This window comes from Cheilinus undulatus, linkage group 20, assembly GCF_018320785.1.
Source record: "Cheilinus undulatus linkage group 20, ASM1832078v1, whole genome shotgun sequence".
Classification (NCBI taxonomy): Eukaryota; Metazoa; Chordata; class Actinopteri; order Labriformes; family Labridae; genus Cheilinus; species Cheilinus undulatus.
The window spans coordinates 38,738,647-38,752,289 of NC_054884.1; the positions used below are offsets into that span (position 1 = coordinate 38,738,647).

The following is a 13,643-nucleotide window of genomic DNA, read 5'->3' on the forward strand; positions in this document are numbered from 1 at the left end:
CAATTATATTTCGACTTTTAGGAAACTACATCTGGACGTTTAAACACCAGGGGGCGCCATAAGGAGACCCAATCAAATGATACAACTTTGCCCAAATTGACCCTTTTTCATGGCCCATGGGTCAAACCACACTTCCACATACATGCATAACTTTAAAATGTGAGGCTTTATCAATCATTCAACCAATCAATAAAGAGAAAATGTTATGAAAAACTCGTGTGCTAAACCAGAGAGAAGAGAAGGTGAAGGGCAAAATGGAAGGATTTTACTTTTTTAATTTTATTGAAAGATTCAGAGATGGATTGTACACCAATTAAATTTCAATAAAAATTTAAAAAGATAAAAGACTGAGATAAGAGAGAATTAAACTAAAAGAATAAATGAAAAGAAGCCATAAAACATAATCATTTATTGATATATGTCATGTGAAAAAAATATCATAATGATAAAAAATTGGTAATAGATTTAAAAAACCTTTAAATCAATAAGTGTTTACAAAATGGCATAAGAAACGTAAACTATCATGATGAAAAATAAGAATTAATGTTTAATGCCAGAAAATGAATCTTAGAAATGTAAATATAAAAGTGACAATGGTGATAAATAGTCACGGTCTTCAAAAATCATGTTAAGACATCTGGCGTGTCGGGTCTGTAAAAATTGTCCCCATGGGACACCTGTGAAGGGGCGTGTCTGAGGGTTATACTTCACGTTTGACCCCCAGAGAGCTGTCAAGCATAAGAGCTTAAGTAAATCAGATTTTAGATTGCTTTAAATGTCTTGATATGCTCTCAGATCCTTGGAAAGGTTAAAAAAGTGGTTTATTTCCTCAGTTACAACTTTGAATTTTGTGCTTTCTGAACCGGTGTTCCACCAGGTTCTCCTCTAGGTCCTGTTTTTTTTCAGCCCTCATGTAAATGATACTGTATGAACTGTTTCTAAAGGTAAAATTCATCAATATGCTGATGACTTAATTTTGTATATTGATGCTGATTATAACCTGACTATTGCGCATTCTTCTTATTTATAAAATATTTCAGGACTTAATGGTTTTAGCTCTCCTGACCCTCCTCTCAGCATCCATTTCCTGAGAGGGGTGGAGTCAGGGGCGGAGTCAGACAGCTCAGTAACATTTAAAGCCACAGACACAGAAACAGCTCGTTCTGAGCAGGGCTGAAACAGAGGAGTTTTTAGATATAAAAAATCCAATACTGGAGTGTTTTTTCAGCGACAAACTTCACAGGCATGTTTTGTCAACCTCTGAGACCGATATAAACTTGCCTTAATGGAGTAAAATATGTCCCCTTTAATGCGTTAAAATTCCCAAATGTAATTATTATTTGATATGTAGTATATTTCAGGCTGAGGTAGTTTTAAATGACTGACTAATTTAAAATGGAAAAAATATTTCTGTATATCATTTTTACAGCAGGTTTGGGAAACGGACATTTTTGTCCTTATGGACAAATGTAGTAGGATATTAGAGGAACTCTAAAGGGTTACAATATTTTGATGTTAATGTGTCATTTGGTTCTGGTTCTGTTTTTCTTGATTCTTTTATCTTTCATTTTATATAGATTTTTTTAAGCCTACATAAATGCCAACAGTAACTGCAGTCAAGTGTTTAACACCTCTGTCTCTTCTAAATGATAAAACCAGTTTAGTAAAGTATCAGAACAAGAGAACAGGAATATTTTCTGTACATGGTGGTGGACAGCAGAATATTTTCCTTTTATTCTGTAAATATCAAATCATTAATTTGACCTAACTCCGTACTATAGACGTCTTTTGGTCAATGCATTTATGCTTTTATTTTGAAGGCACATGCCATGCCTGCACAGTCATAATGCTACAAACTTTGCACATATTACCCACCAATCCACTGCAAGTTCAGCTTTGCAAAGGATGATGGGAAATGCAGTCTTACAAGCGCAGCAGAAGAATATCATCTCTACTTCCTTTCATCGTGCCAACAGAGAGTCAGATGGCAGCAAAAGCAGACCGCACACATGTGCATGTTCGTTCAGAGGTGCTCAGGAGTTACTCAGACACTTCAGCCTACATGACAGAGCTGTACAGGAAGTAAGGTGGAACCACATATATCTAAGGTCTTCTATGTCTGCACGTACCGTGACGGAAGTTTCTAGCTTTGGAGAACAAGTTTTCAAAAAGGATCCAAAGTAAATAAACAGACATTACTGGCAGCATTGAACAGTCTATTGCAGCATCTGGTTTCACATTCGTGACTATGCAGCCTTCTTCATAACTTTCCTTTTAATATGCACACAGATAACTGCGCCAAAAAGTTTTCAGTGGCCCTAATCCTCTTCCTTTAGATATAAAATAGATGTATGTATATAAAGTTGCCTTACCTTAACAAATTAAAATTTCATGGAAAGTTGGTTTATTTCAGTAGTTCAGATTAAGGAGTAAAACTTTTATAGCATACAGATTCATTGCATACAGAGTGTAAAATTCAGTGTCTATTTCCTTTAATTTTGATGAGTAAAGCTTACAATTAATGAAAACCAATATATATACCTTAAAAAATACACTATATTGCCAAAAGTATTCACTCACCCATCCAAATAATTGAAATCAGGTGTTCCAATCACTTCCATGGCCACAGGTGTATAAAATCAAGCATCTAGGTATGCAGACTGTTTCTAAATTTCCTCACTCCTAAATATTGCACAGTCAACTGTCAGTGGTATTATAACAAAGTGGAAGCCAATGGGAACGACAGCAACTCAGCCACAAAGTGGTCGGCCACGTAAAATGATGGAGCGGGGTCAGCAGATGCTGAGGTGCATAGTGCGCAGAGGTCGCCAACTTTCTGCAGAGTCAATGGCTACAGACCTCCATACTTCATGTGGCCTTCAGATTAGCTCAAGAACAGTGGTAGAAAGCTTCATGGAATGGGTTTCCATGGTAACAGCTGCATCCAAGCCATACATCACCAAGTGCAATGCAAAAGCGTCGGATGCAGTGGTGTAAAGCACGCCGCCACTGGACTCTAGAGCAGTGGAGATGCCTTCTCTGGAGTGACAAATCATGCTTCTCCATCTGGCAATCTGATGGATGAATCTGGGTTTGGCGGTTGCCAGGAGAATGGTGCTTGTCTGACTGCATTGTGTCAAGTGTAAAGTTTGGAGGAGGGGGGATTATGGTGTGGGCTTGTTTTTCAGGAACTGGGCTTGGCCCCTTAGTTCCAGTCAAAGGAACTCTGAATGCTTCAGCATACCAAGAGATTTTGGACAATTCCATGCTCCAAACTTTGTGGGAACAGTTTGGGAATGGCCCCTTCCTGTTCCAACATGACTGTGCACCAGTGCACAAAGCAAGGTCCATAAAGACATGGATGAGAGAGTTTGGTGTGGATCAACTTGACTGGCCTGCACAGATGTCCTGACCTCAACCTGATAGAATACCTTTGGGATGAATTAGAGCGGAGACTGAGAGCCAGGCCTTCTGGTCCAACATCAGTGTGTGACATCACAAACGCGCTTGTGGAAGAATGGTCAAAAATTCCAGCAAACACACTCCTAAACTTTGTGGAAAGCCTTCCCAGAAGAGTTGAAGCTGTTATAGCTGCAATAGGTGGACGACATCATATTAAACCCTCTGGATTAAGAATGGGATGTCATTTAAGTTCATATGAGAGTCAAGGCAGGTGAGCGAATACTTTTGGCAATATAGTGTATCTTAAAACAACAATAATACATAAGTCCATAAAAAGTATTTTTACGACAGGCTGTGTGAAATACGTGTTCATTTCTATGCACTCAGTACTTGGTCGGGCCTCCTTTTGTATGAATTACTGCATCATTGCAGTCTAGCATGGAGGCGATCAGCCTGTGGCACTGCTGAGGTGTTATGGAGGCCCAGGTTGCTCTGATAGCAACCTTCAGCTGGTCTGCGTTGTTGAGTCTGGTGTTTCTCATCTTCCTCTTGACAGTACCCCAGAGATTCTCTATGGGGCTCAGGTGTGGAAGTTTGCTGCCAATCAAACACAGGAACATCATGGTCCTGGAACCAGGTATTGGGCATCTTCATAAAGCTGGTCAGCAGATGGAAGCACTGAAAGTGGAAACTGAAAAACACTGGACTTCAAGCATCTTGGATTCTTGGCTTCTCTGATCCTCCTCTCTTTTAGTCCTCAGCCCGGGTGAGATGCTTCTGACACGGTCCCTGGTTCAGGAGTCACATGACACGAGGAAGTCGTAGCCAGCTTCCTTGATACTAGAGCCCTGTGCGGGACTGTTTTCTTCATCCCGTTCCTGCCCGCTCCCGCTGAATTTCTGATCATAACCACCTGCATCTGCAATGTGTGTGTTACCCTCCCGCCCGCACCCGCAAAACCCTGAGAATTCATGCCTGCACAAAAATAGAGATGCATTGATTTTGTGTCTTCTCCCTCCCCCCAGGAGAAAACATGCCATTTTATAGGCTAATAATAGAGATTCATGGGCAGTGCTTAATCTGTAAATCCTCAGGTCCCAGAATGCAGACTGGGTGTTGTTCTGGCGTTAAAGGGGAAACAAAAATGTCACGGAATACATCAAAAACGAAAAACAGTGCCTTGTGCAAAAACGGGCCAAGAAGATCATGTGACTGCAAACAACCTATTAATCTGAATGATTAAAAAAGAATCAGCTGCAGAGAAGCACGTACAATCGCCCATCGACGGAGCGCATCTCTCTCCCTCACTCTTTCTGAGGCCCCGTCCACACAGACCCGGGCTTTCGCTGTCAGGGCTCCTTGACTTTGGAACGACCTGCCTGAGGAGATAAGTCTGGCGGGTTCAGTGACACCTTTAAAATCACTCCTTAAAACTCACTTTCACAGACTTGCTTTTATGTGATGTCCCTTCTAACTATATATCTATTTTACTACTTCTCTTTTATTTACACGGCTACTCTTACTATTTTTATAATTTTACACCCCTCTTTCTTATCTCATGTTCATTTGCTTTATTATCTCGTGTTTACCTACCTAAATCTCACTCACCTGTCCTCATTTCTATTATATTTCTGTCTTGAATCTTACCATTATTTTATCCCCTCTTCATGTATTTGTTTGATTGTTTGTTTGAATATATGTATTTAACTCTCTTCTTCTCCCACATCCTATGATATCTGTCAGAATATTATCATCGAAATCATTACTTTTCACTGACTCCATTATAATTTAGATCTTATAATCTTCTACTGTAACTGCCATTCAAGATCTACTTGTGTCATTTTCATTTTTGTTATTTTCCACTGTGTCCACATCATCTTCTTCCCTTCTTGTTTGATTTTACAGAGCTCCATTTCTGTCCTGATTGTTGATATTTATTTTCCCCTGAGTTTTTGCTCTTGCTGTGTGCAAGGCACTTTGTAAAGAACTGTTTTTAAAAGTGCTATATAAATAAAGTTGTTATTAATGCTGAAGCTGAGAAAGTGTCTGGAGAGAAAAGCAGAAAAAGTTTGAGGGTTTTTAAAATCCAGTCTGGCTGTCTCTCTGCTAGAACCATCATTTATAAACTGAAGACCATGCAGTACTGAAGACGGCTTGAAACTAGAGACCACAAACTCCTTCTAAGTTCTCAGGATGGGCTCATTCTCGCTTCCTGTTGGTCAGGATTTATTCAAGGGATTGTGTCTCCCCCTGCTGGCCATTAAAAAGAATGCAGGTAGAGTTTATTTCTCACACTTTAGGGCTCTGCCTTTTAAATAATGTCGTCTGTCCAGACGAATGTTTGTTCTTCTTGTTTTTTATACTTCAAATCAGTTTGATTGAAGAGTCTTTTTTATATAACCTTTATTGAACCATGTCCCACTGAGACATAAATGTTTTTCACTAGAGGTCTCTTTAACCTCCTAAGACCCTGCATACACATATGAGGACATCACATTTTAGCTCTCCTACAACAAAAGTTAAAATTTCTGCTATTAGAATTTTTGAGATAATAGTCGTGGTTTTCAAACTTGTTCGCCCAAGGCCCACCTAAGGTTAAGCCAAAATCTCAAGGCACACCATATTTAAATCGATACAAAACAGACTTTTTAAATAATGTTACAGTCAAGGTGGCCCATAAGGGGAGATAAAGGGGAGAGCTTTCTGGGGCCCAGACAGCTGGGGGATCATGAAGATGGCAAAAGTGGGCAAAAGGTGGCAAAAATGGGTTGAAGGTGATGAAAAAACATGGCAAAAAGTGGCTAAACAAAGTCAGAAATGGGTGAAAATTGGTAAAAAAAAAAAAAAAAAGTGGCCAACCAGTGAGTTGAAATTGGCCAAAACTTGTTGAAAGTGTCAAAATAGTGGCAAAAATGGGTTATAGTTGACCTAAAAGGATTAACCGTGTAAAAAGGTGGTAAAAATGGGATAAAAGTGATAAGAAAAAAGGGCAAAAGTGGGCTAAAAAGTGGTCAAAGGCAAAAGTGGGCAAAAGTGGCAAAAAGTGGTTAAAGTTACTACAAGGTGGTAAAAAGGGGTTAAAAGTGAAATGGCCAAAAGTGAAATGGCCAAACAACAGCAAAATTGTACGAAAAATGGCAAAAAGGTAGCAAAAATAGGTTAAATGTGGCAAAAAGTTCCAAAAAAGAGCAGCAAAAACGGGTAGAAAATTTGTTTAACTTGGTTAAAAATAGCACAAATTAATAACTTTTACACCAATTCAACCCAATAATAACTTGCCATGCTTTTCAGCTCTTAATGAGGTAACTGTTAGCACCAGTGCTACTGATCCAACACACACACACTGATATCATCAATAAATCCAGACTGGGGAGGTCCCGTTCTCTGGGGTTTTTACAGGGGTCCAGCCAGATCTGTGGGCAGGCCTGGTTACAGTTCTTGCCATTAATTTGTAGTAATCACGTATGGTACAAATTCCCACGGCACACCTAGACTTGCCTTAAGGCGCACTAGTGTGCCTCACCATCTGAGAACCACTGATCTAGAATGTCCACTGAAGTTGAATGTTGGAATAATTTGCTGTTTGGATATTTAGCAGAATTTGCGTGGAATTTATCAGGTATTTTCATGGAAATTTTGGGGATATGTTTGCAAATTTTGGGGAGTGTCATTGAAAGTTTTGGGGATATTTTCTGTGAATTTCTTTGGCATTTTCTTGGGAATTTGGGATATTAATTGCATATTTTTTGGACTGGATCTGGACTTTGGGAGGTAGGGATTGTTCTTTAAAATGTTCATGAACTTTCATGGAAATTTCAGGGAATTTGTTTGGATGTATTTTCATGGAATTTCAGGAATTTATTTGTACATTTTATTTAAAATTTTGCTGAGAAATTTTAGGAGCAATTTCCAAGTTTCTCCGGGGAATTTGCTTTAAATCTTTCATAGAATTTTTATGCCACTTTTTAACTGGAAAATTTTAGGACCATTTAAAGAAATTTGGGGTACTTATCAGGTTATACTTTAAAAAAATGTTGAAATTTTCACAGAAATTTCACAAGGACATTTCATGAAATTTAAAGGAATTTTTTTAGACTTTGGAAATAAAAATTTCCAAGAAATTCCCTTTCAGAGACAAGGCTGATGTTTTAACTTATCAGTTCCTACTTATCCCAGATAAGTCAGAGAAACTAATAAAGCCCAGGTCTCAGGAGGTTAAATCAGATCGTTTAATCATTTATTTGTAGATAGGCTTTTTTTTAAGTATCATCAGGTGATGGAAGAGACATCAACAAATAGTTAAGCTGAGAAATTCACAATGACAACTGTGCTGATTTCCATGGACCTAACACTTCCTCCATATTTTCAAGCTTGTTTTCAGAGTTAATTTTTACCAGTTGATCTGTTGGAATATGAATGCCAAGTTTGTCTGTTGGTCCGTCTGACCACCGGTGACGAAAGCTTGAATGTGGATCCATGCAGGGAGCCGATTTGCAAAATAATACACTTATCATAAGCAACATCATCAAGTCTTTGAGTAGGGCTTTTAAACAGTTTTTTTAGGGTGATTAAAAGACGACAGCATCATCTGCATACAGCCAGATCTTTGATTCTGGTCTATAGTTGCTTAAACCTTTAATAATCATAATATCTCTGTTTTTTTTCACTAGTGTTTCTATTACTAACAGGAATAAATGAGGCGATAGGGAAAACCCTGTCTGACTCACCTTGATAAGCAAAAACTGTCTGATAGATAACCATTATTGATCATTTTGCTTCTCAGACTGTGGTGCAGTATTGTTACCTAGATTATCAAGGAGTTAGAAAAATTGAAGAATTTTGAACATTTAAAAATGTACTCCTGTTTTACTGTTTCAGATGACTTTTCAAAACCAGCAGCAGAGATTAAACCACATTTCTTGTGTTTGATCATTTTTAAGAGATGTTTTATAGCAGGGGTGTCAAACTCAATCACAGCAGGGGCCCAAATCTGAATTTAGGTCTAACAGGGTCCAGATCTAACCGAAAACTGACAACCGTGTTTTCACAGGGAATGAATAATAGGGGAATTAAACAGTGATGATAAATGATTTTAACCCCTTAATGCCTGTTGTCGCATGTTTGATACATACTTTTATGATACCTCTATCTAATCAATATGATCAATAAATTACTCAAAAAAACTTCTGAATACAATCTGATAAATGATAAAAATGCCCTAAAGTGGATTATCAGTTACCAAAACCCCTAATGAATAAAATAAGATACTAAAAATATAATTGTTATATTTTATGGATTTTTTTTTTTTTTTTAAATTTCAGTAGAAAGTTTAATGAACATTTCAGCTATTATTTGTGTTTTCAGGCTTTAAGGGGTTAAGATTTCTAAAAAAAAAAAAAAACAGTCAAAATGATGAAATATCACAGCATCAGTAAATCTGAGATGAAAACTTTATAAGTCCTAAAGGTTGGAATAAAAAACCAAAAGTCAAAATAAAGTTTTAAAAGGCAAAAATATGAGATAGAGAGTTAAAATCACGAGTTTAAAGGTCAAGATATGAGATAAAATACTAAACCAAGAGTTTAAAAGTCAAAATCGAAGATAAAATTCAAAATTGTGACTCTGAAAGGTCAAAATAAGAGATTAATTTCTTGATCAGGAGTTTGAAAAGTGAAAATATTATCAAAAGTCAAAGTTAGGAGTTCAAAAGGTTAAGATTTGATTTAAAATGAAAAAATGCAAACATTAAAGGTCACAACATGAGAGAAAAAGGTCAAAATATGAAATTAAAAGTCAAAATCCTAAGTTTCAGTCGTAATCTTAGGGTGCAAAATAAAAATGTGAAATGAAAACACAAATTATTTTTGTTCCTACATTCCTGACTTTTTATCTAACTATTTCTACTCTCTACTTTTTGGATTTTTTATTTTTAATCTTCAAGGTTGAATTTACATTTCTATACTGGAGGAAATCTGCAGGCCTCATAGCAGCAGGCCAGTTCTAATTCAGATATGATTTGGGATAAAACTGCACCGTGGGCCGCATTTGGCCCCCGGGCCTTGAGTTTGACACCCGTGTCTTGTACTATCTCTGATAAATATTCCCTAATAATGCTATTCTTATCCTTATCTGCAACTTTCTGGATTGCTCCTTTAATTCCAGAGGCAGTGCATTTAGATAATATTCTATTATCACAACACAATAAAGTTCAAGTTCTCCAATTTTTCAGTTTAGCTGGATCTTTACATTGACTGTTTGTTATAAGAGAAGAGAAATAATCTCTCTACAAATCTCACATAAAAAATTTTAAAAATTCTACAAGAGGATTTTTTTATGTAATCAAAAAAACTTGTATAACATCAGATTGTACTACCATCTAGTCCTGGTGATTTTCCCACTTCGAAACTATCTGACAAAGCACGTCTTCACATGTCATACCCTCACAGCCTTGTTTTCGTCATTCTAACAGTTTCTTATGGGGAGTAGGAGGAGAAAAGGATTGGTAGAGCTCTGGTGGTGGGAGGTTGAATTTTGCACGTTTCTATGAAATCACAGTTGGAACAAAATAATAGATACACGTTTTCTTTTAATTTCCTTTATTTGCTACAGAAATGAGCATCCCAATCTAGGATTTTACTGCTGATATTCCCAGTTTTACCCACTGCACCTTTAACCTTTATATGAAGGCTCCTTAAATCAGATCAGGTGGTTTGACTTTTATTTCATTAAAAAAAATAAATCAGCTCATTTTAAATGGTATGGCAGAAACACATCTGAAAAAAATGTAGTGACAGGACAACAGAAGGCTGGAAAAGTAAGTGGTACTACTAAAAACCAGCTAGTGGAGCATTTTACAGCTAATAAGGTTCATTGTTAACAGTTCAGAAACATGGCTGGGTATAAAAGGAGCATTTAAGAAAATCTGGAGAAATGTCTCTGCACAAGGGACAAGGTCAAAGGTCAGTACTGGATGTTGATGATCTTCTGCATTAAACAGGCATGATTCTGTACTGAAATCACTGCATGGGCTCAGGAACTTCCAGAAATCATTGCCTATCGACACAGTTGGCTGTTGGCAATGACAGTTAAAGCTGGACGATGGAGAGAAGAAGCCATATGTGATCAGGATCCAGAAACACCGCTGTCTTCTCTGGACCAAAGCTCATTTAACATGGACTGAGGAAACATGGAAAACTGTTCTGTGGTCAGAGGAATCAAACATTTCTGCCACTCTTAATCAGCCTATCTATTTGTTTTACTCTGGTTTGCCACTTTTAGCCATTTTGGCTGCATATTTTTGACACATTTTGCTACATTTGACTGATTTCTGGCACTTTTTAAAAAGCTTTTTTGGCCTAGAACACTCACTTTTGTCTCTTTTTATTCATTGTGGCCATTTTTACCTCTTCTTTTTGGAACTTTAACCCATTCTTGCTACCTTTTGCCCATTTTTACTTACTCACATTTACATCATTTAACCAAGTCTGCCGTTTTTCAACAATTTGTGCCATTTTTTGCAATTTCTATTTGCCACTTTTGACTAAATTTCTAACTCCCCCCTTTATTGTTTTCCTATTTGGCCACTTTTTTTGCCTTATTTTTCTCCCTTTAACCCATTCCTGCAGCTTTTTACTCTTCTGTGGCCTGTTTGAACCAATTTTCATCCATTTTTGCCATAAGTAACCAATTTTTGTTGCTTTTTGCCCTTTTTTGCCACTTTTATCCTGTTCCTGCAGCTTTTTGCTTTTCTTTGGCATCCTAACACTAAACACTGCCACTTTTTAACCCATTTTCTCTGCCATTTTTACCACAATTAATTCATTTTTTGCCGCTTATTTTTAACTTTTTTTGGCCACAGTTAACCTACTTTTGCTGTTTGCCCTCGCCCCAGCTTTTCTGAACAGGGCTGAAGGTCAGTTTTGGATGCAGGGGATCTTGGGGCCCTCGGGAGCCACTGCATAAAAACATATATGATTCTGTGCTGTCCATTTAACATGGACTGAGGCAACATGGAAAACTGTTCTGTGGTCAGAGGAAACCACAGCGCCTTGTTCTGTGGACTAAAGAGGAGAGGGAGCATCCAGCTTGTTCTCCTGGCTCAATTAAATTAAAAAAAAAAAAAAAATTCAACATCTCAATAAATTCAACTTCAGCATCAAAAGAGACCGAGTAAACCAGGGAGAAGCAATCGATCCCCATCTCAACGTCTCTGTCAGGAAAGGCCTCGACTATTTCAGCAAGACGATGCTAAACCACATACCACATCCATCACAACAGCATGGCTTCACAGGAGAAGAGTCCAGGTCCTGAACTGGTCTGCCTGCATCCAGACCTTTCACCAGTAGAAAACACTGGGAGCAAAAATCCAGCAAAGACGACCCAGGACTGTTGAACAGGTAGAATCCTTCATTAGACAAGAATGGGACAGCATTCTTCCTCACTTTCCAGGTGTTTTCAAACTGTTTTTGAGATGTGTTGCTGTCATCAAATTCAGAATGAGCTAAGTGAAATCGGTCATGAAATGGTCGAATATCTCAGCTACACAGTGCCCCGACTATTTTAAAACTGGGATTTTAAAGCCATAGACTAAAATTTGGACACCCTTAGTCCTTGTTGTTAGGTTGCACCTTATCTACCGAGTCTGTGGTCTTCCAGCAGGACAGGCCGGAGATCCGTGGCTCTGTCCCTGCACTGTCCTATCAAATATCAACAAACCCCCCAAAATAAATCTTCAGGAAGTAAACTGATAGTTCGAGAGGATTCATTGTTCTGTTCATCTCTAGCTGGGTGCTGATACAAAGATCTTTACAGGCAGTATTTTCAGAGGATGCGTGCTCCTGGTGCAAATGTATGGACACATCCTCTCAGTGAATGTGTGTGTAAAAGTGTGTAAGTGTGTGCTTCTCTCAGGATCATAAAACGACAGCTTTCCCCTGTCCCAGTCCAGATGAACCCTGACCCTCCTCAGCCTCTCTCTGACGGGGAGGTTGGTGTATTTATCCACTGGAGAGAAAGCTCTGTATTTAACGTTGTTAAAGTCTAAACTCCACACCGTCGACCCCGTGAACCCTCTCCTGCACACGGATTCTATCAACACCCCTACCTCCCAGTCTTTGTTGTCCCCGACTTCGATGTCCCAGCAGTGACTCCCAGAGTCGAATCCTGAGCCCAGGACTGAGTCCCAGCACTCGAACCTCTCTGGGCTTTCAGGAAGCTGCTGTATCTTCCCATGTCTGACGCTGGTTAAATCTGCAGACAGGATGAGCTCAGCGTTGGCGGTGTTTGGATCCAGAATCACGGGACTGTAGGAAACAATATCCTTCATTTTGCTCCAGATGTTGAAGCTCAAGTTGCCCAGGTGTGAGGCCACGTCTATGAGCGCTCCTGAAACCAGAGCTGGATCCTCCAGCTGGAGGCCCTGATGAACTCTCTCCTCTGCGTCCTTGTAGTTCAACATGAATGACACATCATCACCCCTCAGCTCCTCCTCTGTGGCTCTGATGGTGTCTGTCAGAGCTGAAATCTCTCTATTCAGATCTTCCAGCTTCACCTTCATCGCCCTGCTCTTCTTCATCTCCTCCTCTCTTAGAGCTGCTATCCTCACCTCCTCTTCTTCTTGCAGAAACTGGTGCAGCCTCTTGAAACCATCCCTTACCTTTCTCTCTGTTTGTCTGGACTGGACTCTGATGTGCTCTGCTGTTTGATTCAGATTCACTCTCACTTCAAGAAAAACCTTCAGCTTGTCCTGTAAGGCTTTCAGGAATTTCTGCAGCTCCTCTTTACGATCTTGAGCGGCCTCTTCGATAGGCCTGAACTTGTGATCCGTGTGTATTTTGGCATCTCGACAGATGACGCACACCGGCAGCTGATCATCCAAACAGAAGAGTTTAAGTCTCTCTGAGTGCAGATGGCAGACTGCTGCTGGTCTTACCGTTGGCCCCTGACCTCGCTTCAGCAGGAAGGCCTCACACAGGTTCTTTAAGGCCAGGTTGCGTGGCGGATCGCTCCACTGGGAGACCATCCGACAAACAGGACACTCTTGGGATTGTTTCTCCATCCACCAGCTCTGCAGACAGGCTCTACAGAAGCTGTGGCTGCACGACAGCAGGACCGGGTCTTTAAAGATGTCCTGACAGGCGGGACAGCAGAAGTCTTCCTCTGATCTAGAGGCCATTTTCCTCCCTGAAACACAGCAAGCAGACAGGAGATGGTGCCACTCCCCACAACTCCTTCAGAGTCAC

General features: G+C 39.3%; 1 protein-coding gene across 1 annotated transcript; it reads right to left on the reverse strand.

Annotated features, from left to right (window-relative positions):
- Positions 1–12,181: 12,181 nt before the first annotated feature.
- On the reverse strand, positions 12,182–13,576 carry LOC121528034 (E3 ubiquitin-protein ligase TRIM35-like). The gene has a single exon (XM_041815140.1). The coding sequence runs from the start codon at positions 13,574–13,576 to the stop codon at positions 12,182–12,184; it is 1,395 nt and encodes a 464-aa protein (XP_041671074.1).
- Between the last annotated feature and the right edge of the window lie 67 nt (positions 13,577–13,643).

Coding starts and splice junctions, on each gene's coding strand:
- LOC121528034 (XM_041815140.1), bottom strand. CDS start 13,576: ATGGCCTCTAGATCAGAGGAAGACTTCTGCTGTCCCGCCTGTCAGGAC.